The sequence below is a fragment of the Pristiophorus japonicus genome, chromosome 8 (genome assembly GCF_044704955.1).
Source record: "Pristiophorus japonicus isolate sPriJap1 chromosome 8, sPriJap1.hap1, whole genome shotgun sequence".
NCBI lineage: Eukaryota > Metazoa > Chordata > Chondrichthyes > Pristiophoridae > Pristiophorus > Pristiophorus japonicus.
The window spans coordinates 158,713,170-158,738,605 of record NC_091984.1 but is presented as its reverse complement, the minus strand read 5'-3'; the positions used below and the strand labels follow the sequence as shown (position 1 = coordinate 158,738,605).

The 25,436-nt window shown below is 48.6% G+C and overlaps 1 protein-coding gene across 1 annotated transcript in view; it reads left to right on the top strand.

Annotated features, from left to right (window-relative positions):
* cop1 (COP1 E3 ubiquitin ligase) overlaps positions 1–23,579 on the top strand; it is an 87,622-nt gene extending 64,043 nt beyond the window's left edge. The window contains 9 exon segments of the mRNA XM_070887460.1: positions 1,362–1,470; positions 11,884–11,965; positions 14,947–15,063; positions 17,210–17,251; positions 17,254–17,326; positions 18,952–19,076; positions 20,431–20,591; positions 22,462–22,506; positions 22,779–23,579. Coding sequence (XP_070743561.1) covers positions 1,362–1,470; positions 11,884–11,965; positions 14,947–15,063; positions 17,210–17,251; positions 17,254–17,326; positions 18,952–19,076; positions 20,431–20,591; positions 22,462–22,506; positions 22,779–22,796 — 772 coding nt within the window. The 3' untranslated portion in view covers positions 22,797–23,579.
* The last annotated feature ends 1,857 nt before the right edge of the window (positions 23,580–25,436 follow it).

The following is a 25,436-nucleotide window of genomic DNA, read 5'->3' as shown; positions in this document are numbered from 1 at the left end:
ACAGCACGAGGTTAGATACAGAGTAAAGCTCTCTCTACACTGTCCCATCAAACACTCCCAGGGCCGATACAGCGGGTTAGATACAGAGTAAAGCTCCCTCTACACTGTCCCATCAAACACTCCCAGGGCAGGTACAGCATGGGGTTAGATACAGAGTAAAGCTCTCTCTACACTGTCCCATCAAACACTCCCAGGGCCGATACAGCGGGTTAGATACAGAGTAAAGCTGCCTCTACACTGTCTGATCAAAATGGATATTGAGACACTGGCGAATGTGCTCAATAGATTTACAAGGATCATACCAGAACCGAGCAGATATAAAAAGCAGGAAAGACTGAACAGGATAGAGCTCTATTCATTTAAAAAATGTAATACTGAGGGGTGGCCTGATAGAGTTCTTCAAAATGATGAAGGGGATTGATAGTGTAGATATAGAGAAATTGCTCCAGTATCCCTGGGTAGGAGCTCACCAACTGTCCGACCATCATGAGAGGGAATTGGATATATTTCTTTAAAGGGAAAAATGTGCATGGCTGTGGAAGGGGTGTAATTGCATCACTTTCAATGAGCGGTGGAGGCACAATGGGCCGAATAGCTTCCTTTTATGTTTTATCATTCTATGATTCTAACTCAATGTCTAAGGGTCTGGGTAGTCCCTAAGTAATTATGAAAGCAAGTGGAAAAGCTAGTAGACATGTACAATAAATAATTTAAAAAGCTCCTGGAATGTTGACCGTTATCTCGAGGGCTGGAATATAAAGGTAAGTTATGTTGCAGCTGTGGTTCGACTCCATCGGGAGAACAGCGTTCAGTTCTGGGCACTGCAGCTGAAGGATATATTGGTCTTGGAGAGGGTGAACGATACTGGGACGAAAAGGTTAAATTGATAGGCTGCATGGACTAGGCTTGTATTCCCTCGAGTATAGAAGATTAAGGGATGAACTAGTTGAGGTGTTTAGGAGTTGATAGGGTAGATAAAGGGAAACTATTTCTTCTGGTTGGGGAGTCCAGAACAAGGGGGCTTAAAATTAGAGCTGGTCTGCTCGAGTGTATTCGGGAAGCACTTCTTCAAACAAAGGGTGGTGGAAATCTGGAACTCCCCCAAAAAACTGTGGATTCTGGGGGCTCCATGAAGCTGAGGTCGATCGATTTTTGTTGGGCAAGGCTAGCGAGGAATTATGGAGTTTACGTGCATATCAGCTATAATCTAATTGACACAAGAAGTTCAAGGGGCTGAATGGCCTCCTCCAGTTCCAAGATTGTGGCAGATAGCTGTTGGCCTGTATCACTGAAATATGTTGTGAGGAAGTTCTTGTGCTCGAAGTTGTTCATGACCATGTGTGTTGCTGATTTGATTGCAGCTGTATCAGCTGGAGCAGTTACCACAAGAACCTGTTAGCGAGCAGTGACTATGAAGGAACAGTCATTCTGTGGGATGGATTCACAGGGCAGAGATCAAAAGTCTACCAGGTACAGTAACTTCTGCTTTGTATTGATGAGAATTTCCCACTGCAGTTTCTCTCCCATTTAAAAAGAACGTAAGCTGCTGAGCACAGTGACGCACCTCTTGCACCATGGGAGAAGGGGGCGGGAATGAGTTGCACCGTGGGAGAAGGGGGCGGGAATGAGTTGCACCGTGGGAGAAGGGGGCGGGAATGAGTTGCACTGTGGGAGAAGGGGGCGGGAATCCCTTCATCTTCTAAATTACAGTGAATACAGGCCCAGTCTATCCAGTCTCTCCTCATATGTCAGTCCTGCCATCCTGGGAATCAGTCTGATGAGGATAGTGCGGGAAGGTGGAGTTGAGGTAGAAGATCAGCCATGATTTTTTTATATGGTAGAGCAGGCTCGAAGTGCTGAATGTCCTACTTCTCTTTCTTGTGTTCTTATGTACTTGTCAGGTTAAATGTCCACCATGTCTCTGTAATGGCTGTTGGATCAAACCCATTTTTCTGTGTTTCTGCTACTAATGTGTCCATCTTTTTACAAATGCTTCGTGCATTCTGATAAAGAGCCTTTAATTCTAACTTTTTAACCATTTATTCCCTGCTTTCACCTTATTCGCTGTCACACTGTTACCATTAAACTCTTTGTCCCTTCCTCGCACATCATGGCTGTTGGCCAGCTGTTGTATCTCCTGTGCTTTCTCCATCCACCACCTGTTCTTTAGGTCCCGGGTTTTTTGTTGGACCTCAACCTTGAGCCGTCTGTAATGCTTTGCTGCTCCGGCGTTGGGTTGTTGCTTAAGACTCAGAAATGCCCACGACGACATGCAGGCCGTGATCCTTACCAGCGGATCCATTACCGACCCAATCGACGTCCGGACCGGGGTCAAACAGGGCTGCGCCAACCCTCTTCTCAATCTTCCTCACTGCCATGCTCCACCTCACAGCCGACAAGCTCCCCGCTGGAGTGGACTACAGAACCAGTGGGAAGCTGTTCAACCTTCGCCGTCTCCAGGCCAGATCCAAGACCACCCAACCTCTGTCATTGAGCTACAGTACGCAGACGACACCTGCGTCTGCGCATATACAGAGGCTGAACTCAGGACATAGTTGATGTATTTACTGAGGCGTACGAAAGCATCATCATAGGCAGTCCCTCGGAATCGAGGGAGACTTGCTTCCACTCCCAAAGTGAGTTCTTTGATGGCTGAACAGTCCGATACGAGAGCCACAGACCCTGTTACAGGTGGGACAGACATTCGTCGAGGGACGGGGTCGGTAGGGGCTGGTTTGCTGCGCATTCCTTCCACTGCCTGCACTTGTCCTCTTCACGTTCCTTGCGTTGAGACTCAAAAGAGCTCAATGCCCTCCCGGATACACTTTCTCCATGTCGGGCGGTCTTCGGCCAGGGTCTCCCAGGTGTCAGTGGTGATGTCGCACTTTACCAGGGAGGCTTTGACGGTGTCCTTGTAACGTTTCTGTTGTCCTCCTTTGGCTCATTTACCATGAAGGAGCTCCGCATAAAGCATTTGCTTAGGGAGTCTCGTATCTGGCACGCGAACTATGTGGCCTGCCCAGCCAAGCTGATCGAGTGGTCAGTGCTTCAGTACTGGGGATGTTAGCCTGGTCGAGGACACTGATGTTGGTGCTCCTGTCCTCCCAGGGGATTTGCAGGATCTTGCGGAGACATCATTGGTGATCTATCTCCAGTGACTTGAGGTGCCTTCTATACATCGTCCATGCCTCAGATCCATACAAGAGGGCGGGTATTACTACAGCCCTGTAGACCATGAGCTTGGTGGTAGATTTGAGGGCCTGGTCTTCAAACACACTTTTCCTTAGATGGCCGAAGGCTGCACTGGAGGCGACGTTGAATCCCCGCATCAATGTCTGCCTTTGTTGATGAGAGGCTCCCGAGGTATGGAAAATGGCCCATGTTGTCGAGGGCCGCGCCGTGAATCTTGATGACTGGGGGGGCAGTGCTGTGTGGCGATGACAGGCTGGTGGAGGACCTTTATCTTACGGATGTTAAGCGTAAGGCCCATGCTTTCATATGCCTCAGTGAATACATTGACTATATCCTGGAGTTCAGCCTCTGAATGTGTGCAGACGCAGGCGTCATCCGCATACTGCAGCTCAACGACAGAGGCTGAGGTGATCTTGGACCTGGCCTGGAGGCTGCGTAGGTTAAACAGCTTCTCACTGGTTTTGTAGTTTTGTTTGACTCCAGCGGGGAGCTTGTTGATTGTGAGGTGGAGTATGGCAGCGTGGAAGATTGAGAAAAGGGTTGGAGCGATAACGCATTCCTGTTTGACCCCGGTCCAGACGTGAATTGGGTCTGTAATGGATCCGTTGGTAAGGATCACAGCCTGCATGTCATCATGAAGCAGGCAAAGAATGTTGACAAACTTTTTGGGGCATCCGAAACGGAGGAGGACGCTCCATAGACTGTCACGGTTAACAGTGTCAAAGGCCTTTGTAAGATCGAAAAAGGCCATGTATAAGAGCTGGTGCTGTTCCCTGCGTTTTTCCTGCAACTGTCGCGCTGCAAAGATCATGTCTGTTGTTCCCCGTAGGGGACGAAATCCGCATTGTGATTCCGGGAGGAGCTCCTCGGCCACAGGGAAAAGATGATTGAGGAGAACTCTAGCGACAACTTTCCCAGTGGCCGATAGAGAGAGTACCCTGTAGTTGCCGCAGTTGGATGTGCCCTTTTTAAAAAAAAAATGGTCACGATCACTGCATCTCTGAGATCTCCCGGCATGCTCTCCTCCCTCCAGATGAGAGAGATGAGGTCATGTATCCGCGCCAACAGCAACTCTCCGCCATATTTTAGCGCCTCAGCAGGGATTCCGTCCGCACCCATAGCCTTGTTATTCTTGAGCTGTTTTATGGCTTTGCCTATCTCGTGCAACGTTGGAGTTTCACTGAGGTGGTGGCGGGTCGCATGCTGCGGGATGGAGTCGAGAACACTCGAGTCAAAGGCAGAGTCTCGATTGAGGAGATCCTTCCATCGGGCCCTAGCAGCCTCGGTGTTCTTGATGAGTGTTTCCCTGTTGTTGGCCAGGAGTGGGGTAGGGCCTTGGGAGTTTGGACTGTAGGTGGCCTTGACTGCAGTGAAGAATCCATGCATATCGTGGCTGTTGGCCAGTTGTTGTATCTCCTGTGCTTTCTCCATCCACCACCTGTTCTTTAGGTCCAGGGTTTTTTGTTGGACCTGAGCCTTAAGCCGTCTGTAATGTTGTTTTGCAGCTCCCGAGTTGGGTTGTTGCTTGAGGCTCAGAAATGCTTTGCGCTTGCGATCTATTAGTTCTTCGATCTCCTGATCATTTTCATCAAACCAGTCCTGATGTTTTCTGGTTGAGTGACCAAGTGTCTCTTCACAGGCACTGGTTATAGAGGCCTGGAGGGCAGACCAAGCGCTGTGGGCATTCAGCATCTCGGGGTCATCAAGGCACGCCAGATTGGCTGTGAGGCACTGGCTGTATAGGGCTCCCTTAGCTGGGTCTCAAAGTGCCCCGGCATTAACTTTTTTGCGGAACTGCTTCTGCTGTCCCCTCTGCTTTGGGGCAATGTTAATGTTGATGATGGATTGGATTAGGCGGTGGTCCGTCCAGCAGTCGTCAGCTCCTGTCATGGCGCGGGTGATGCGCACATTCTTGCGATCCCTGGCTCGGACATAGTCAAGCAGGTGCTAGTGTTTGGAGCGAGGTTACATAGAAACATAGAAACATAGAAAATAGGTGCAGGAGTAGGCCATTCGGCCCTTCTAGCCTGCACCGCCATTCAATGAGTTCATGGCTGAACATTCAACTTCAGTACCCCATTCCTGCTTTCTCGCCATACCCCTTGATCCCCCTAGCAGTAAGGACCTCATCTAACTCCTTTTTGAATATATTTAGTGAATTGGCCTCAACAACTTTCTGTGGTAGAGAATTCCACAGGTTCACCACTCTCTGGGTGAAGAAGTTCCTCCGCATCTCGGTCCTAAATGGCTTACCCCTTATCCTTAGACTGTGACCCCTGGTTCTGGACTTCCCCAACATTGGGAACATTCTTCCTGCATCTAACCTGTCTAACCCCGTCAGAATTTTATATGTTTCTATGAGGTCCCCTCTCATTCTTCTGAACTCCAGTGAATACAAGCCCAGTTGATCCAGTCTTTCTTGATAGGTCAGTCCCGCCATCCCGGGAATCAGTCTGGTGAACCTTCGCTGCACTCCCTCAATAGCAAGAATGTCCTTCCTCAGGTTATGAGACCAAAACTGTACACAATACTCCAGGTGTGGCCTCACCAATGCCCTGTACAACTGTAGCAACACCTCCCTGCCCCTGTACTCAAATCCCCTTGCTATGAAGGCCAACATGCCATTTGCTTTCTTAACCGCCTGCTGCACCTGCATGCCAACCTTCAATGACTGATGTACCATGACACCCAGGTCTCTTTGCACCTCCCCTTTTCCTAATCTGTCACCATTCAGATAATAGTCTGTCTCTCTGTTTTTACCACCAAAGTGGATAACCTCACATTTATCCACATTATACTTCATCTGCCATGCATTTGCCCACTCACCTAACCTATCCAAGTCACTCTGCAGCCTCACAGCATCCTCCTCGCAGCTCACACTGCCACCCAACTTAGTGTCATCCGCAAATTTGGAGATACTACATTTAATCCCCTCATCTAAATCATTAATGTACAGTGTAAACAGCTGGGGCCCCAGCACAGAACCTTGCGGTACCCCACTAGTCACTGCCTGCCATTCTGAAAAGTACCCATTTACTCCTACTCTTTGCTTCCTGTCTGACAACCAGTTCTCAATCCATGTCAGTACACTACCCCCAATCCCATGTGCTCTAACTTTGCACATCAATCTCTTGTGTGGGACCTTGTCGAACGCCTTCTGAAAGTCCAAATATACCACATCAACTGGTTCTCCCTTATCCACTCTACTGGAAACATCCTCAAAAAATTCCAGAAGATTTGTCAAGCATGATTTCCCTTTCACAAATCCATGCTGACTTGGACCTATCATGTCACCTCTTTCCAAATGCACTGCTATGACATCCTTAATAATTGATTCCATCATTTTACCCACTACCGATGTCAGGCTGACCGGTCTATAATTCCCTGTTTTCTCTCTCCCTCCTTTTTTTAAAAGTGGGGTTACATTGGCTACCCTCCACTCCATAGGAACTGATCCAGAGTCAATGGAATGTTGGAAAATGACTGTCAACGCATCCACTATTTCCAAGGCCACCTCCTTAAGTACTCTGGGATGCAGTCCATCAGGCCCTGGGGATTTATCGGCCTTCAATCCCATCAATTTCCCCAACACAATTTCCCGGCTAATAAGGATTTCCCTCAGTTCCTCCTCCTTACGAGACCCCCCCGACCCCTTTTATAACCGGAAGGTTGTTCGTGTCCTCCTTCGTGAATACCGAACCAAAGTACTTGTTCAATTGGTCCGTCATTTCTTTGTTCCCCGTTATGACTTCCCCTGATTCTGACTGCAGAGGACCTACGTTTGTCTTTACTAACCTTTTTCTCTTTACATATCTATAGAAACTTTTGCAATCCGTCTTAATGTTCCCTGCAAGCTTCTTCTCATACTCCATTTTCCCTGCCCTAATCAAACCCTTTGTCCTCCTCTGCTGAGTTCTAAATTTCTCCCAGTCCCCAGGTTCGCTGCTATTTCTGGCCAATTTGTATGCCACTTCCTTGGCTTTAATACTATCCCTGATTTCCCTTGATAGCCACGGTTGAGCCACCTTCCCTTTTTTATTTCTATGCCAGACAGGAATGTACAATTGTTGTAGTTCATCCATGCGGTCTCTAAATGTCTGCCATTGCCCATCCACAGTCAACCCCTTAAGTATCATTCGCCAATCCATCTCAGCCAATTCACGCCTCATACCTTCAAAGTTAGCCGCCTTTAAGTTCTGGACCATGGTCTCTGAATTAACTGTTTCATTCTCCATCCTAATGCAGAATTCCACCATATTATGGTCACTCTTCCCCAAGGGGCCTCGCACAACGAGATTGCTAATTAATCCTTTCTCATTACATAACACCCAGTCTAAGATGGCCTCCCCCCTAGTTGGTTCCTCGACATATTGGTCTAAAAAACCATCCTTATGCACTCCGGAAAATCCTCCTCCACCGTATTGCTTCCAGTTTGGTTAGCCCAATCTATGTGCATATTAAAGTCACCCATTATAACTGCTGCACCTTTATTGCCACGATGTTGCCACGATGCCTTGTATTTGTCCCTCTGGCGGAACAGGGTGTTGGTGATGAGTTCATGTTCTAGACATTTTGGCAGGAGTACTGCTGAAGTTGGCTTTCCCTACCCTCCCCCTGCCAATCATGCCTCCCCAGAGGGCTGTGTCTTTGCTGACCCTGGCATTAAAATCACCCAGGAGGATCAATTTGTTGCCTGTGGGGACATGGGACAAGGATGTCTTGAGGTTGGATTAAAAACCCTCTTTAGCCTCATCCGTTGCATCGAGGGTAGGGGTGTACGCACTGATGATTGTGGTGCATTGGTTCCGGGATACGGTAATATGAAGAGTCATGAGGCGTTCATTAACCCCACAGGAGGAGTCTTTGAGGCAATCGACCACCTCATTCTTGACGGCAAAGCCGACTCCATGAAGGTGGCGTTCTGCCTCTGGTTTCCCTTTCCAGAAGAAGGTGTAACCTCCACCATGTTCCTTCAACTGGCCTTCCCCTGCCCGCTGGGTCTTGTTTTGACATTGACATCGCTGCCCTAAGCATCTGAATTCCCGGGCAACTATGGCGGTGCGGCGTTCCGGCCTGTTGCTGTTGGGATTGTCTATGAGGGTCCTGACGTTCCAGGTCCCGAACTTCATACTGACGAAGTGGAAGATGCCTGTGCGTGAGTTCTGTTAACATGGGATGGCCATTGCACACTGGCAACCACACGGGCTTAGCTGAGCAAGGTTTTGGTCCAGTGGCAAGGGAGTCCAAGACAACTGGAGACCAGGCACAGTTCTATAAGCCTAATTGCCTATGGCAAGGTGTTGGCCACAAGCTTGAGCCTTACGCTAAACGAGAAAGCAGGAAGGGGGTATTGAAGTTTCATGTTCAGCCATGAACTCATTGAATGGCGGTGCAGGCTAGAAGGGCTGAATGGCCTGCTCCTGCACCTATTTTCTATGTTTCTATGTTTCTATCAGCTACACAAAGGTCCTCCACCAGCCTGTCCTTACCACACAGCACTGTCCCCCAGTCATCAAGATTCACGGCGTGGCTCTGGACAACGTGGACCATTTCCCATACCTCAGGAGCCTCTTATCAACAAGAGCAGGCATTGACGACGAGATCCAACACCACCTCCAGTGCGCCAGGGCAGCCTTCGGCCATCTGAGGAAAAGAGTGTTTGAAGACCAGGCCCTCAAAACTGCCACCAAGCTCATGGTCTACAGGGCTGTAGTAATAACCTCCCTCCTGTATAGATCAGAAACATGGACCACCATTTACAGTAGACACCAAGTCGCTGGAGAAATACCACCAACGATGTCTCCGCAAGATCCTACAAATCCCCTGGGAGGACAGACGTCCTTGACCAGGCCAACATCCCCAGCATCGAAGCACTGACCACACTTGGATCAGCTCCGTTGGGCAGGCCACATTGTTCACATTGCCAGACACGAGACACCCAAAGCAAGCGCTCTACTCTGAACTCCTTCACGGCAAACAAGACAAAGGTGGGCAGCGGAAACGTTACAAGGACACCCTCAAAGCCTCCCTGTTAAAGTGCAACATCCTCACTGACACCTGGGAGAGACCCTGGCCGAAGACCGCCCTAAGTGGAGGAAGCGCATCCGGGAGGGCGCTGAGCACCTCTAGTCTCGTCGCCGAGTGCATGCAGAAACCAAGCGGCAAACCAGTCCCTCCCACCCCTTCCCTCCACGACGATCTGTCCCACCTGTGACAGAGATTGGTTCTCATATTGGATTGTTCAGCCACCTAAGAACTCATTAAGAGTGGAAGCAAGTCTTCCTCGATTCCGAGGGACTGCCTATGATGATGTCCCTTCCAGTCACACTCTACTTATCTTTACCCAAATTGCTCCACTGCTCCTTTGCCTTGACTTTTCTCTTTCTAAATTTCCCCCCATCTGGCTGCAGCTCTAGTTATTCGATTCGCCAGGACACTGGTCCCAGCCCTGTTTAAGTGGAGTCCGTCCCAACGGAACTGCGCCCTCTTTTCCCAATACTGGTGCTAGTGCCCCATTTATAGAAACCCCTTCCTCCCACACCACTCTTTGAGCCACGCATATAACTTTCTGAATTGCTTGTCCCTATGCCAATTTGTGCAGAGATTATTACCTTTGAAATTCTGTGTTTTAATTTGGACCGTAGCTCCTCAAACACTCTCAACAGAACCTCATTCCTAGTTCTACCTATGTTGTTGATTCCTACTTTCCTCTGGGGAAGAGTGATCATAATATGATAGAATTTCACATTGGGTTTGAGAGTCCAGAACTAGAATCTTAAACTTAAATAGAGCGAATTACAAGGGTATGAAGGGCGAGTTGGCTAAGGTAGATTGTGAAATTAGATTACAAGGTATGACGGTAGATAAGCGGTGGCAAACATTTAAAGGAATATTCCAAAATTCTCAACAAATAAATTCCATTGAGACATAAAAACTCCATGGGAAAAGTGATCCATCCATGGCTAACTAAAAAAGTTAAGGATAGTATTAGATTAGGCTTATAATGTTGCAAAGAATAGTAGTAACCCTGAGGATTGGGAGAGCTTTAGAAACCAGCAAAGGATGACCAAAAAATTGATTTAAAAAAAAAAAGAAAAGAAAATGAGACTAAAAAGCAAGAAATATAAAACATACTTCTACAAGTATGTAAAAAGGAAGAGATTAGTAAAAGTAAGCGTTGGTCCTTTAGAGGCTGAGACAGAAGTTATAATTGGGAATAAGGAAATGGCAGAGACTTTAAACACATATTCTGTGTGTGTCTTCACAGTAGAAGACATGAAAAGCATACCAAAAATAGTGGGGAACCAAGGGGCTAATGAGATTGAGGAAATTAAAGTAATTAAGATCAGTAGAGAAAAAGTACTAGAGAAACTTATGGGACTAAAAACTGACAAATCCCCTGGACCTGATGGCCTACATCCTGTGGTTCTCAGAGGTGGCTGCAGAAATAGTGGATGCATTGGTTGAAATCTTCCAAATTCCCGAGATCCCAGAGCGGTTCCAACGGATTGGAAGGTAGAAAATGTACCCCGCTATTCAAGGCGTCAACAGGTCAGTTAGCCTGTCATCAGTTATCAGGAAAATGCTGAAATCCGTTAAGAAAGGGCCTTTAGCAAATCACATTAGGCAGAGTCAACGTGGTTTTATGAAAGGGAAATTGTGGACAACAAATGTATTAGTTTTTTGTGGATGTAACTAGCAGAGTAGAGGAAAGAACCAGTGAAGGTAGTATACTTGGATTTACAAAAGGCATTCGAAAGGTGTCACATAACAGGTTGTTACGCAAAGATTAAGGGCTCATAGGGTTGGGAAGTAATATATTAACATGGATAGAGGATTGGTTAACGGAAAGAAAAGAGAATAGGGATAAGAGGGTCATTTTCCAGATATACTTGTCTTGGAGGCGGTGCAACGAAGGTTCACTAGATTGATTCCTGGAATGAGGGGGTTCTCCTATGAGGAGAGATTGAGCCTATACACTTGAGTTTAGAAGAAAGAGAAGTGATCTCATTGAAACATACAAGATTCTGAGGGGGATTGACAGGGTAGATGTTGAGAGGTTGTTTCCCCCAGCTGGAGAATCTAGAACTAGGGGGCTTAGTCTCCGGATAAGGGGTCAGCCATTTAAGACGGAGCTGAGAAATGTTTTCACTCGGTGAATCTTTGGAATTCTCTACTCCAAAGGGCTGTGGAAGCTGAGCCTTTGAGTGTATTCAAGGCTGAGATAGATACATTTTTGGACTCTAGGGGAATCAAGAAATATGGGGATCAGGTGGACATTGGACTTAAAAGATGAGCCGTGATCTTGCTGAATGGCGGTGCAGGCTCGGGGCCACGTAGCCTACTCCGGTTCCTAATTATGTTCTTTGTCCCCCTCTGTTTACAATGCATTCAGTTCATGTTTTACAAGTTGCAGTTACCCTGGGCGCCTCAGTTCTCTGCTTTCGTCTCACCTCGACTGTAGAATGTTACACATCATTCACTTCTTTCCCTGCACTTCAACTGTAGCAGATTCTATGACAAAGATAATGGCCTCGCAGATCATTCTGTGAAATGAGGCTTGTGACGTGGGATGGTTTTAATCATTTTTTTCCCTCTTCACCATTTGACCCAAAAGCTCTCTGAACAGTATTGCCACACCTGAAATTGTTGAGTTTATCTTTACTGGGCTGTTCTGTATTTTCACTACAGGAGCATGAAAAGCGATGTTGGAGTGTGGATTTTAATCTAATGGATCCCAAGCTCCTAGCTTCAGGCTCTGACGATGCTAAAGGTAATGTAACATGCCCAGTGACTCGAGCTGATACACTGAACTACAGTGTCCCCTGCACCTCAAACCTTCACTTAAAACTGCTATTCAAGTTTGCCCCATCAAAACTTTCGTCCAATAAGTCTTTATATTCCAATGACCAAAACATGAAACCTGCCAATTGTAAATTCGAACTGCGCAGTGCCGTAAACCAGCAGCATGGATTAAACTGAACAGATTCTGCGCGTTCGAAACAAGTTCCACCTGAACGGCTCTAATTAATATAAAAGCCACAGAAATCTAGGCAACGGAATAAGTCGTTGTAAAAAGTAGAAAATACATTGCTTGTAATGTATCAATCACTTCAGCAGTAAAATTGAGGTGCAAGCTCAGTATGCAAGTGCATTAGGTTTCTCCAATTTGGCCTATTCTCTGGTCTCACTCTTAACAGGATATGTTGACAACTTTCCCCACAAGCATACAAGCCACACCCAGTGTGTGCTGGCTTCACTGACCTCAAAGAGCATTCATTATGGTCTAATTAGGTTCTGTTCCTCTCTGGTCAAAGGAGGAGGAAATTGAAAGGGTTCCTGCTCTGATCACCACCCAATGCATCATGCTGGAGAGGCTGGGATTGGACTTCAGTGTACAGTAACACAAACAGTACAGGAATTGGCTGCAGATAGACTGATTACTGACTTACCCAGATCCCTTGGGACCTCCACACACACAGCCTCTGGTAAGGAAGAACAGTGTCGAAGCAAGTGCTGTAAGGATGCTGGCTAGGCACGGACCCCCAAACCCTGGAAGCTCTTTTCAGATATGTGGGGAAACGGAACTAAAAGAATGCAATCTCCGAACTTGTGTGGGGGGGGAAAGTGGATTTTTTGTTACTGAATTTCCTCTGAACTGCCAGATCCAGCTGTCAGCACATGCAGTAAAACTTCCCAAGTCCAGGACTGGGAAATGTCCCCATTAACATGGTCCCCGATTCCAGGATTGGGAAATGTCCCCATTAACATGGTCACGAAAGTTAAAGCCCATGGGATCCAGGGTAAAGTGGCTAGTTGGATCCAAAATTTGCTTAGAGGTAGGAATGTTCCCTTTGTTGGGGAGTTCCAGAACCAGGGGTCACAGTCTAAGGATAAGGGGTAAGCCATTTAGGACTGAGATAAGGAGAAACTTCTTCACTCAGAGAATTGTGAACCTGTGGAATTCTCTACCACAGAAAGTTGTTGAGGCCAGTTCATTAAATATATTCAAAAGGGAGTTACAGATATGGCCCTTATGACCAAAGGGATCAAGGAGTATGGAGAGAAAGCAGGAAAGGGGTACTGAGGTTGAATGATCAGCCATGATCTTATTGAATGGCAGTGCAGACTCGAAGGGCTGAATGGCCTACTCCTGCACCTAATTTCTATGTTTCTAAGCAAAGGGTAATGGTTGATGCATGTTTTTGTGACTGGAAGGATGTTTCCAGTGGGGTTCCGCAGGGCTCAGTACTGGGTCCCTTGCTTTTTGTGGTATATATCAACGATTTAGATTTGAATATAGGGAGTATGATTAAGAAGTTTGCAGACGACACTAAAATTGGCTGTGTGGTTGATAATGAAGAGGAAAGTCATGGGCTGCAGGAGGTTATCAATCTACTGGTCAGGTGGGCAGAGCAGTGGCAAATGGAATTTAATTCGGAGAAGTGTGAGGTGATGCATTTCGAGAGGGCTAATAAGGAAAGCGGTAGGCCACTTAATAGTGTCGATGAACAAAGGGACCTTGGAGTGCTTGTCCACAGATCCCTGAAAGTAGCAAGCCAGGAGGATAAGGTGGTTAAGAAGGCATATGGAATGCTTGCCTTTATTGGCCGAGGCATAGAATATAAGAGCAGGGAGGTTATGTTTAATTGTATAATACTTTGGTTAGGCCACAGCTGGAGTACTGCTTGCAGTTCTGGTCACCGTATTATAGGAAGGACGTGATTGCACTAGAGAGGGTGCAGAGGAGATTTACTAGGATGCTGCCTGGAATGGAGAATCTTAGTTATGAGGACAGATTGGATAGGCTGGGTTTGTTCTCATTGGAACAGAGGAGGTTGAGAGGAGACCTCATTGAGGTGTACAAAATATTGAGGCCTGGACATAGTGGATAGTAAGAGTCTATTTCCATTGGTGGAGGGGTCTATTACGAGGGGGCATAGTTTTAAGGTGGTTGGTGGAAGGTTTAGAGGGGATTTGGGGGGGACTTCTTTACGGAGAGGGTTGTGGGGATCTGGAACTCGCTGCCTGGAAGAGTGGTGGATGCAGAAACTCTCACCACTTTTAAGAGATGGTTGGATGGGCACGTAAAGTGCAGTAACCTGCAGAGTTATGGACCTAGAGCTGGTAATTGGGATTAGACTGGATGACCTTTTGTTGGCCGGCGCAGATATAATGGTAAGTACTGCAGGGAATAGAATATGGCCAGGGTGGTGATCTGGACTAGTGGCGATCGTCTGGCTGGGTCAGAGGAATTTTCCCAGATTTCTTTTCTCCCTAAATTGGCCTGGGTTTTTAATCTGGTTTTTGCCTCTTCCAAGAGATCACATGGTTCCGGTTGGGGTGGAGTGTAGAATGTTTTAGTATGAGGGGTGTCACAGTTGCATGGGACGGGCTGGTTGCTCTTTGCGTTTCCATCATTGTTCATAGGTTTATATGTAACCTTTAGGGCTGCTGACCAAGGGCCGTGTGGCTCTTTGTCGGCCGGCGCGGACACGATGGGCTGAAATGGCCTCCTTCTGCGCAGTAAATTTCTATGTTTCTAACAGTCACTGATTCCAGAATCGGGAAATGTCCCCATTAACATGGTTCCTGATTCCAGGATCGGGAAATGTCCCCATTAATGGTCCCTGATCCCAGAATCAGGAAATGTCCCCATTAACATGGTCCCTGATTCCAGGATCGGAAAACATCCTCATTAATGTTCAGTTGGCTGTCCTGATGGTTTTAGTAACCCTTTGTGTTTAATTTCAGTGAAGTTGTGGTCTACAAACCTGGATAACTCTGTGGCAAGCATCGAAGCAAAGGCCAACGTTTGCTGTGTTAAATTCAGCCCCACCTCCAGGTACCACCTGGCCTTTGGCTGTGCAGGTAACCTGCTCGCAGCTGCACCTGAATATGTCTGTCACTTGGGCTGTAGTGTGGGGATGGTGGTGTGGATTTGGAATTGTCCTGTTCTGCAAAGTGCCATTTGTTTTAAATGTGCGACAAGATTCACAGCACCTGGTCCCAGCAGTTCAGTGTAGGGCCAGAGAACTGGGGCTCATTGTGGTCGTCACAACAGTCCCATCTGACTCCCTCCTCATGTGACTGATGGTCTTCTGCTGCCCAGAGTCTGGATATCGGGTGAGGAGCAAGAGAGCAATGTCCTCCACGTGTTTCCTGATCACTACCTCCGCCATCCCTGTCTCGATTGGGGAGGGAAGGAGGATCCATTATGTACGGGATCAAGGCCACACCACTGTGCGTGGTGCTTGGGACATTAGAACCCTTGTACATGGCTGCCTTTGACCTCTCAAAGGCATTTGACACTGTCAACCATGAGAGACTATGGAGCATCCTCCTCCATTTCGGCTGCCCCCAAAAGTTTGTCACCATCCTCCCCCTGCTCTATGACGACATGCAAACCGTGATCCTGACCAACGGATCCACCACAGACCCAATCCACGTCCGGACTGGGGTTAAGCAGGGCTGCGTCATCACGCTAACGCTTTTCTCGATCTTCCTTGCTGCAATGCTCCATCTCACTCCCAACAAGCTTCCCGCTGGAGTGGAACTAAGTTACAGAACCAATGGGAACCTGTTCCTTCGTCGCCTCCAAGCTCGATCCAAGGTCGTCCCATCCTCTGCGCATATTCAGAGGTCAAACTCCAAGCCAGGCGTACGAAAGCATGGGCCTTACACGGAACATCCTTAAGACGAAGGTCCTCCACCAACCTGACCCCGCCACACAGCACTGCCCTCGGTCATCAAAATCCACAGCTCAGCCTTGGACATCGTGGACCATTTTCCATATCTCAGGGAGCCTACTATCAGCAAGGACACACATCGATGACAAGGTCCAACACCGCCTTCAGTGCGCCAGTGCAGCCTTTGGTTGCCTGAGGAAGAGTGTTTGAAGACCAGGACCTCAAATCTGGCACTAAGCTTATGGTCTACAGGGCTGTAGTAATACCCGCCCTCCTGTATGGCTCAGACGTGGACTATACACAGTAGACACCTCAAAGCGCTGGAGAAGTACCACCAATGATGCCTCTGCAAGAGACTGCAAATCCCCTGGGAGCATAGACACACCAACATCATCAGTGTTCTCGCTCAGGCCAACATCCCCAGCATCGAAGCACTGACCACACTCGACCAGCTCCGTTGGGCGGGCCACATTGTTCGCATGCCCAACAAGAGACTCCCAAAGCAAGCGCTCTAATTGGAACTCCTACACGGTACGTGAACCCCAGGTGGGCAGAGGAAACATTTCAAGGACACACTGAAAGCCTCCTTGATAAAAATGCAACATCCCCACTGACACCTGGGAGTCCCTGACCCAAGACCGGCCAAAGTGGAGGAAGAGCATCCGGGAGGGCGCTGAGCACCTCGAGTCTCATCGCCGAGAGCCTGCAGAAACCAAGCGCAGGCAGCGGAAAGAGTGTGCGGAAAACCAGACACCGCACCCACCCTTTCCTTCAACCACTGTCTGTCCCACCTGTGACAGGGACACTAATTCCTGTATTGGACTGTTCAGTCACTTGAGAGCTCACTTTTAAAGTGGAAGCAAGTCTTTGCCATTTCAAGGGACTGCCTATGATGATGATGAGAACTTGGGAACTGTTTGGGGGGGAGGGGGGGCGGCGAGGAGTCAGAGTGAACAGACGAGGTGTTGGAGGGGGAGAGGGAAGGGGAGAGGAGGGGGTGAGAGAGGGAGAGAGTGGGGGGGGGGAAGCGAGAGAGAGAGGGAGGAGGGGGGGGGAGAGAGGGGGGGGGGGGAGAGAGAGAGGGGAGGGGGAGAGGGGCGAGGAGGGGGTGAGAGGGAGAGAGTTGGGGGGGAGAGGGAGGGGGGGGAAGAGAGAGAGGGGGGGGGAGAGGGAGAGAGTGGGAGGGGGGGAGGGAGAGAAGAAGAGGGGGGAGAGACTGTTGAAATGAGGATTCCACCATTAGGATCTGTTCTATGAAACTTTACACACATTGTAAATGGTTCCGTCTGTGTACTTTTCAAGCTCAAAAATGTTTGTCCTTTTCACAGATCACTGTGTTCACTACTATGATCTGCGGAACACAAAACAGCCATCATGGTGTTTAAAGGGCATCGCAAGGCAGTGTCCTACGCCAAGTTTGTAAGTGGAGAAGAAATAGTTTCAGCGTAAGTTCTATTTTGCTTTGATTCTTGTGAAAAATTTGTGAATAAATCCTTTGCTGCAATGACTTTCAGTGGATTAAAGGACCATCCTATTGACGTGGTTGTGATGCACCTACGGTTTCATCACACCTCGCTGTGCTCTGTACCCCACCGTGAAAGGACACCATTTGGGGGTGGGGGGAGAGGGGTTGTTATCATTGATGGTTTTTGGTGCAGCACTTCTCACGGCCCACATTGGCTGTACGGGGATATCAGGGGATATCAGGTGACATGGAAATATAGTGCGGCCCAGGTCTGAGCACACGGCACTGGCACTGCCCTGATTGGGCATCTCCTTGGGCACCATGGCTTCACATTACAAACTGGTGCCTCAATAAACACAATCAGACTGAGGCAGGGAGGGTCAGTCCAACGCATCTACATTTATTTAACATCAAACGGGTAAGTGAACCCCCCCTGGGGTCTTCCCCCACACACACTTCCCACACCCCCGGCCTCTTCCCCCCCCCACACCCCTGGCCTCTTCCCCCCCCACACCCCTGGCCTCTTCCCCCCCCACACCCCTGGCCTCTTCCCCCCCCCACACCCCTGGCCTCTTCCCCCCCCCACACCCCTGGCCTCTTCCCCCCCCCACACCCCTGGCCTCTTCCCCCCCCACACCCCTGGCCTCTTCCCCCCCCACACCCCTGGCCTCTTCCCCCCCCACACCCCTGGCCTCTTCCCCCCCACACCCCTGGCCTCTTCCCCCCCCACACCCCCCCCGGTCTCTTTATTCCCCCCCCCCCCCCCTCAACGCCCCCGGTCTCTTTCCCCCCCCCACCCCCCCCCCCCCCAAGTCTCTTCTCCCCCCCACGCCCCTCCCCCCCCCCCCCCCCCACAACCCTGGTCTCTTCCCCCCACGCCCCCGGTCTCTTTTGTTCCCCCCCCACACCCTCGGTCTCTTTTGTTCCCCCCCCCCCCCACACCCCCGGTCTCTTCACGCCCCCGGTCTCTTTTCTCTCTCCCCCTCCCCCCCCCCCCCCACACCCCCCTGTCTCTCTTCTTCCCCCACACCCCCCGGTCTCTTCTTCCCCCACACCCTCTGGTCTCTTTTCTCCCCCCCCCCCCCACACCCCCGGTCTCTTCACGCCCCCGGTCTCTTTTCTCTCTCCCCCTCCCCCCCCCCCCCCCGGTCTCTTTTCTCTTCTCCTCCCCCCCCCCGCCCCCCGGTCTCTTTCCCCCCTACCCCACCGTCTCTTTTCTCCTCCCTCTTCCCACCCCCAGTCCCTTTTCTCCTCCCTTTTCTCCTCCCTTCTCCCCCCGGTCTCTCTTGTCCTTCCCCCCCCCCCCCCCTCCCCCCGGTCTCTCTTGTCCTTCCCCCCCCCCCCCACACCCCCCTGTCTCTCTTCTTCCCCCACACCCCCCGGTCTCTTCTTCCCCCACACCCTCTGGTCTCTTTTCTCCCCTCCCCCCATCCCCGGTCTCTTTTCTACCCCCCTCCCCACCCCACACACCCCCGGTCTCTTCTACCACCCCCCCCGTTTCTCTCTCTTCCCCCCCCCCCCCCGGTCTGTTCCCCCACTCACTCCTCCCCTCACCACTATCTGAGATGATTGGCCTGCCGTGATTGATGATGCGTTTGTCTGCAGGTCTACAGACAGTCAGTTGAAGCTGTGGAGTGTGAACAGGCCACACTGCTTACGGTCGTTTAAAGGTCACATCAATGAAAAGAACTTTGTGGGTTTGGCATCTAATGGGGATTACATCGCCTGTGGTGAGTATTGTGAGATTAGTACCTGGTTGGCATGAATTGGGGATAATCTGGATTCGCTGGAGCTGAGGGAGTGTGTCTTACCGACACCCGCCCTCCGGCCCCCCACGACACCCGTCCCCATCAGCAGCTCCTCCGGCCCCCCCCGCCCCCGTCAGCAGCTCACCGACATCGATAAGGGCAAATCTGTGGCAGCAGCAACTAAAAAGGCTTGTTTTTTGTGAGACCTGTATCTATATTTTCCTCTCGGTTATGGGCAGACTTCATACTTTTTGTCAACATTTGACATGCAAAAGAATTTTAATTGATACAGGAAATTTCTCAATTTACTACAGAAAACCCAAGTGAGTTATGATGATCTGGAATGCACTGACTGAAAGGACAGTGGAAGCAGATTCATTAATAACTTTCAAACGAGAATTGGATAAACAGCTAAAGGGCAAAAATTACAAAGGTTAGAGGGAAAGAGCAGGAGAGTGTCGACTAACTGGGCAGCTCTACCAAAGAGCCTGTACAGGCACGATGGCCGCAATGGTGGCCTTCTGTCTTGTATCATTCTATGATAGAAAATGCCCCAAGGAGCTTTACAGGAGCAAAATCAGATTAATAGAGAAAGGAGATAATAGGAGTAACCAAAAGCTCGGTGACAGAGTTGGTTTTAAGGAGCATTTTAAGAGTCCGAGAGGTTTAGTGAGTGAATTCCAGGGCTTCAGGCCTAGTCTCCATGCTACTACCATAGATAGAATCATAGAAGTTTACAGCATGGAAGAAGGCCATTTCGGCCCATTGTGTTTGCACCGGCCAACAAGAGGCTACCCAGCCTAATCCCATTTTCCCAGCTCTAGGTCCGTAGCCCTGTAGGTTACGCCACTTCAACAACACATCCAAGTACTTTTTAAATGTGGTGAGGGTTTCTGCCTCTACCACCCTTTCAGGCAGTGAGTTCCAGACCTCCACCATCCTCTGGGTGAAGAAATGTCCCTCCAATCTTCTCTAAACCTTCTACCAATTACTTTAAATGTATGCCCCCTGGTTATGGACCCCTCTGCAAAGGGAAATTGGCCCTTTCTATCCACTATATACCCTAGAAACTCGTGGCGTCCTCTCCTGCCAGATGCCCCCCCACCTGCCCCGCTGTCCTCGTACCTCCCCGCGCCCCCCTTCCTGCCTCTGCTCCATCGTCCCTTCCCCGCTCACGTCCCACCATCCCCGCTGCCCCTGGGCCTCCTGGTCAACTGTGAATTTGTGTTCCCTTTAGTCTGAGAGTATATGTGTCATGAGTTTTACAATGATGCTGGTGTATCATGAATTGTAAGAGTGTGGCTATTAATATCAGGCGCTTCATTTATTCTTCTAGGAAGTGAAAACAATTCTCTCTACCTCTACTATAAGGGGCTCTCAAAAACGCTGCTCACCTTTAAATTTGACACAGTTAAAAGCGTTTTGGACAAGGACAAAAAGGAAGATGACACCAATGAATTTGTCAGTGCTGTGTGTTGGAGAGCGTTACCAGACGGGGTAGGTGCTGATATATTCAGTGTGTGTATCGGAAGGTTTTACCAGATGGGATGGGTGCTGATATAAATGTGTGAGCAAAACATTAGAGCAGAAGGACAGGTCAGGGTGTGTGGCCCAAATAAGTGTTCTTTATACAAAGTATAAAGGCACGAAGTATAAGGAACAAATTGAATGAATTGCAGATGCAAATTCAATTTGGAGGTTACGACCTGGTAGCCATTGCTGAGGCATGCAAGACTGTCCGGATTGGGAACTGAATTTACCAGGTTATAATGTCCACAGAAAGGATAGGGAATCTGGTAGAGGAGGAGCAGCATTTGTGATTAAGGATGAAAACACTTCAATGTTGGAGGGTATAACGAGAGTTAAGCAGGTAGTGGAGACTTTATGGGTAGAATTAAGAAATAGAAAAGGATTTCGGACTGTACTGGGAGTTGTGTATAGGCCCCCTGGTAGCAGCTGCGAAGTGCTAAAATGTATAAATGCAGAGATTGGACAAGCATGTAGTAAAGGCGGGGGGATTTTAATGCTTTTTTTTTTACTTTCATATAAATTGGAATAAGCAGACTAGCTCAAGTCAAAAACTATCAATTTCTTGAGTGTGTTTGTGACAGTTCTCTGCTCCAGTATGTCCTAGAGCTAACAAGGGGCAGGTCATATTAGATTCAGTAATGAGTAATGAGCCAGATTTAGTTAACATAGAACATAAGAAATAGAAGAAGTAGGCCACATGGTCCCTCGAGCCTGCTCCGCCATTTAATAAGATCATGGCTGATCTGATCATGGACTCAGCTCCACTTCCCTGCCTGCTCTCCATAACCCTTTATTCCCATATTGCTCAAATCTGTCTATCTCCACCTTAAATATATTCAATGACCCAGCCTCCACAGTTCTCTTGGGCAGAGAATTCTACAGATTTACAACCCTCAGAAGAAATTCCTCCTCATCCTAACAGTCTAAAGGTGTGAGAACATTTGTCTAATAGTGACCATATTATAATTGAGTTCAACGTAGTGTTTGAAAGGGAGAAACACGAAACAGGTACTGAGATTCTAGATTTAGGTATGGCTGACTTCAGTGCAATAAGACAGAGATAAACTGTCCACAATAAACAGGGCAAATGTGTTAATGACTAAGGGGCACGAGCTCTATTGCCAAAAAAAACCAGCCATGGATAATTAAAGTAGTAACGAACAGGTCAGCCATGATCTAATTGAATAGTAGAACAGGCTTGAGGGGCTGAATGGCCTCGTGCTGTTCCTATATTCAGTGTGGTCAGAGGGTGTTACCAGACAGGGTAAGTGGTGATTTATTCAGTGCTGAGAAGAGAAGTGAGGTTGGGTTAAGTGGAGTTCATATATTTCCATGCTGTCTGTGAAACTTGCTGGTGAGCTTTTCATCTCCGGCAACAATTCACCTAGCATTAGAAGATTGCAGAATCTGAGAGGGTACAATACCGAGTTGGGGTCACGATGGGCTCATATTGTTACACCCAGTTGTATAGTTTATATAGGCAGTACTGGCACGCTGCTAAACACAGGGCACTGGGACGGACCGCATATGGGAGTGATCAACTGATGAGAATCTTGTAACAGCTTGTGATGTTTTCCAGTACAGCGGTAAGTCTGTGTTGTTAAATCCCTGGGATTGTCCATTATTTACCTCGCGAATGGACAGTCCAGATCTTAGGTTCACTTGTAGAAGTGGTGGGTGAGCTGATTGGAATAGAACCCAACGTTGTGGCGAATGTACAGTTTGGGGTTTTCAGCGCATTGTTCTGCTTTGTCTGTACAAGTGGATTGAGATTCATTATATAATATTATTGTGTGCAATATGTGACTCTTTAATCCTGTGTTACTTTCATCAACAGGAATCGAATGTGCTGATAGCTGCGAACAGCCAGGGTACAATAAAGGTGAGCAGGCACTGAGCAATGAATATGGGAAAGTGACTCTCACCAGGCGAGTTACTCTGTTAGGATGGGGTGGGCTGGTGCCTTTCAATTGGGGGCATCCGTGTCTGATTTTCTCGGTGGGGGGGGGGGGCGTGGGGAGGTGTTTGGGGAGGGGGGGCGTGTTTCTCATTTCCGAGAGGGGTGGGGTGGGGTATGTCTGATTTCAGTGCTGGGTGTTATGTTTCCGTCCACTCGGGATCAGTCTCACACTGACTCTGTACCGTTGGTTGCAGGTGCTGGAGCTGGTATGAGGGGAGGCGGCACTCTGTGTCCCTCCCGTTTCATTGTTGCCCTGGAGACTCCTTCCTTGGGATGATAAAAACCCGTAGCTGGCCTCCCAACATCCTGTTCATGATGACCCTTCACTACCAGCAGCAGTCGCGAGTGCCAGGACTGTGTAACCGTTCCAGCTCCTTGTGGACTCAGCAAAATGTGATGTGAGGTTGAAGGAATCCTGACCGATCTTTTCACGGACTGAATAAAAAACTTGCATTTTCCATAGACTCGTGGGCCAGGTGTAACTGCAATGATGTAATGTCCGTCTTGTGTTTCACAGAGATTATTGCAATAAGCAGAATGCAATCGGATTACCAAGGGGCAGGACTAGAGGGCAGAAAGCAGACCATTCCGTTTCACTTCATAATCCGTGCCACGGTAACCTTGCGATGGTCAGGTTTCGGGGCTCCACCTCAAGCCCTTGGTCTGATGGTGACTGGGTTTGAAGTCATTATTTTTAACTTGAGTTCTGTTTGGATTGTTGACCAACCAAGTTTGAGCTGTCACCAAACTGCGCTTTTCTTTAAAACATACCTCAGCTTCTCCTAGTTGGACGAGCGCGTTTTTCATTTATATCTGCTGCAGTCAGACAGACACAGATCGGGCACAATGGAAGTGTTTCAAACAGTGATGACCCTGTGAAGCCCATCCCGTGGTCTGTGGTAGTCATGGACTTGAAACATATTGACCTGGGGCCGTGCTTGATGTAGCTGCTAATCACAGTCAGAGCATTGTACACTGTGTGGGGGAGGGCGGGTTTGGTGGGGGGGGAGGGGGTGAAAGGGATGGGGCAGGTTTGGTGGGGATGGGGCAAGTTTGTGGGGGGAGGGGATGAAGGGGATGGGGCAGGTTTTGGGGGGGTGGGGGGGTAAAGGGGGCGGGCCCAGGTTTGGAGGCGCTGCTCCCGCAGGCAGGTGACGTGTGATGTGATGGTATGTTACGCAGGGGCACTGAGGATACAGCACTGAGTGCATTGCTTTGGTTTGCAAATGTCCCAGTTTAGTTGGAAGGTGTGGGCTGGAGCTGTGTGGGGACTGGGCAAGTCTACCATCCTCTCGACATTGAGTAAAATACTGAACTTTTAACACAGTCACCAAGCTGACCTGGACCTGCTCCTCCCTGTTGGTAAATCCTGTCACAGTCAAGTGTTTGATTTCAGTTCTCCAATGTGTTTCACTTCATTCTTGGCAAACAGTAGACATCAGTAGCAGAGTGTTGAAGATGAAGCTTAATTTATCGAGTCGAACACTACAGCTCAATCACAACCTTTTTGTACATTTTTCGCTCTCTTCACTTGTTTCTAATCATCTGACCATCATTAAAAGTTTTTTCAAGTTGTGTTTGAATGTTGAGTTTCCTCTGACCCACCCCTGTGTAAGTGTGAATTGCTTTTAATCTAACCACATTTACAAGTCTTCATTTGCAACCTTGGAATGCCAGATAAGCCAAGCTTACTTTCTGGTGAATTTGTGCCATTTGAAGCGGTCATTGATGGACTCGAACTCTCTCTCCAGCTTCTCTCCAATCTCTCTGCAACAGGAACAGAAGCAATCCAATGACTAGTTTCACCATCTCCAGTCACCCTGCAGTTTCTCACCTAAGTGCCCTCGACAGTGAATATTGACAGATATTCAGCGATGCAGGGCATCATAGCTGAATCTGATTCTGACCAGGAACTGGAGCCCTATCGCTGAATCCCTCCCCAACCAATGGCCTTGCTGTCATGTAGCATCCCTTTCAGTTAACATCACAGGCATAGGAACAGGAATAGGCCATTCATCCCCTCGGGCCTGTTCTGCCATTCAATTAGATCATGGCTGATCTGTATATTAACTCCATCTGCCTGCCTTGATTCAATATCCCATAATACCCTTGCCCAACAAAAATCTACCAATCTGTTTTGAATTTTTCAATTAGCCTCAACAGCTTTATGGGGAGAGAGTTCCACTGCCCTGTGTGTGAAGAAGTGTTTCCTGACATCACCGATGAACGGCCTAGCTCTAATTTTAAGGTTAGAACCTCTTGTTCTGGATATCCCACCAGAGGAAATAATTTCTCTCTGTCAAAGCCTTTAATCATCTCAATTGCATTACCCCTTAATTGTCTATCTTCAAAGGAATACAAGCCTGTCTATGCAACCTGTCTTCATAATTTGACCTTTTAGCCCAGAGTCTGGTGAATCTGCACTGCACACCATCCAAGGCCGATAGATACATCCTTGCTGATGTGTGCTGCCCAGAACCACATGGTGCCTCACCAGAGCTCTGTGCTGCTGTAGCGTAACTTCCTTTTGTATTCCCACCCTCTAGATAGTAGCCAACATTCCATTAGCTGCCTGAATTATATTTTGTACTTGTCCACTAGTTGTCAGTGATTTCTGTACTGGGCCCCTAAATCTCTCTTCCCCTCTCCCCTCTCCCCCCCCCCCCTCCTCTCCTCTCCCCCCCCCCAGTTTTTGGAAAATACTCTGATCTGTATTTCTTGGGTCACACACTCTCATCTCACTGGAAGAAGCAGAGTATATTCGGTGAAATTTAAAAAAAATCAAGCAGTGATGTACAGCTTTTCTACTGCTCTAAATTAGGTCCGTGGGTTAAATTAAGAGCTAGGAAAGT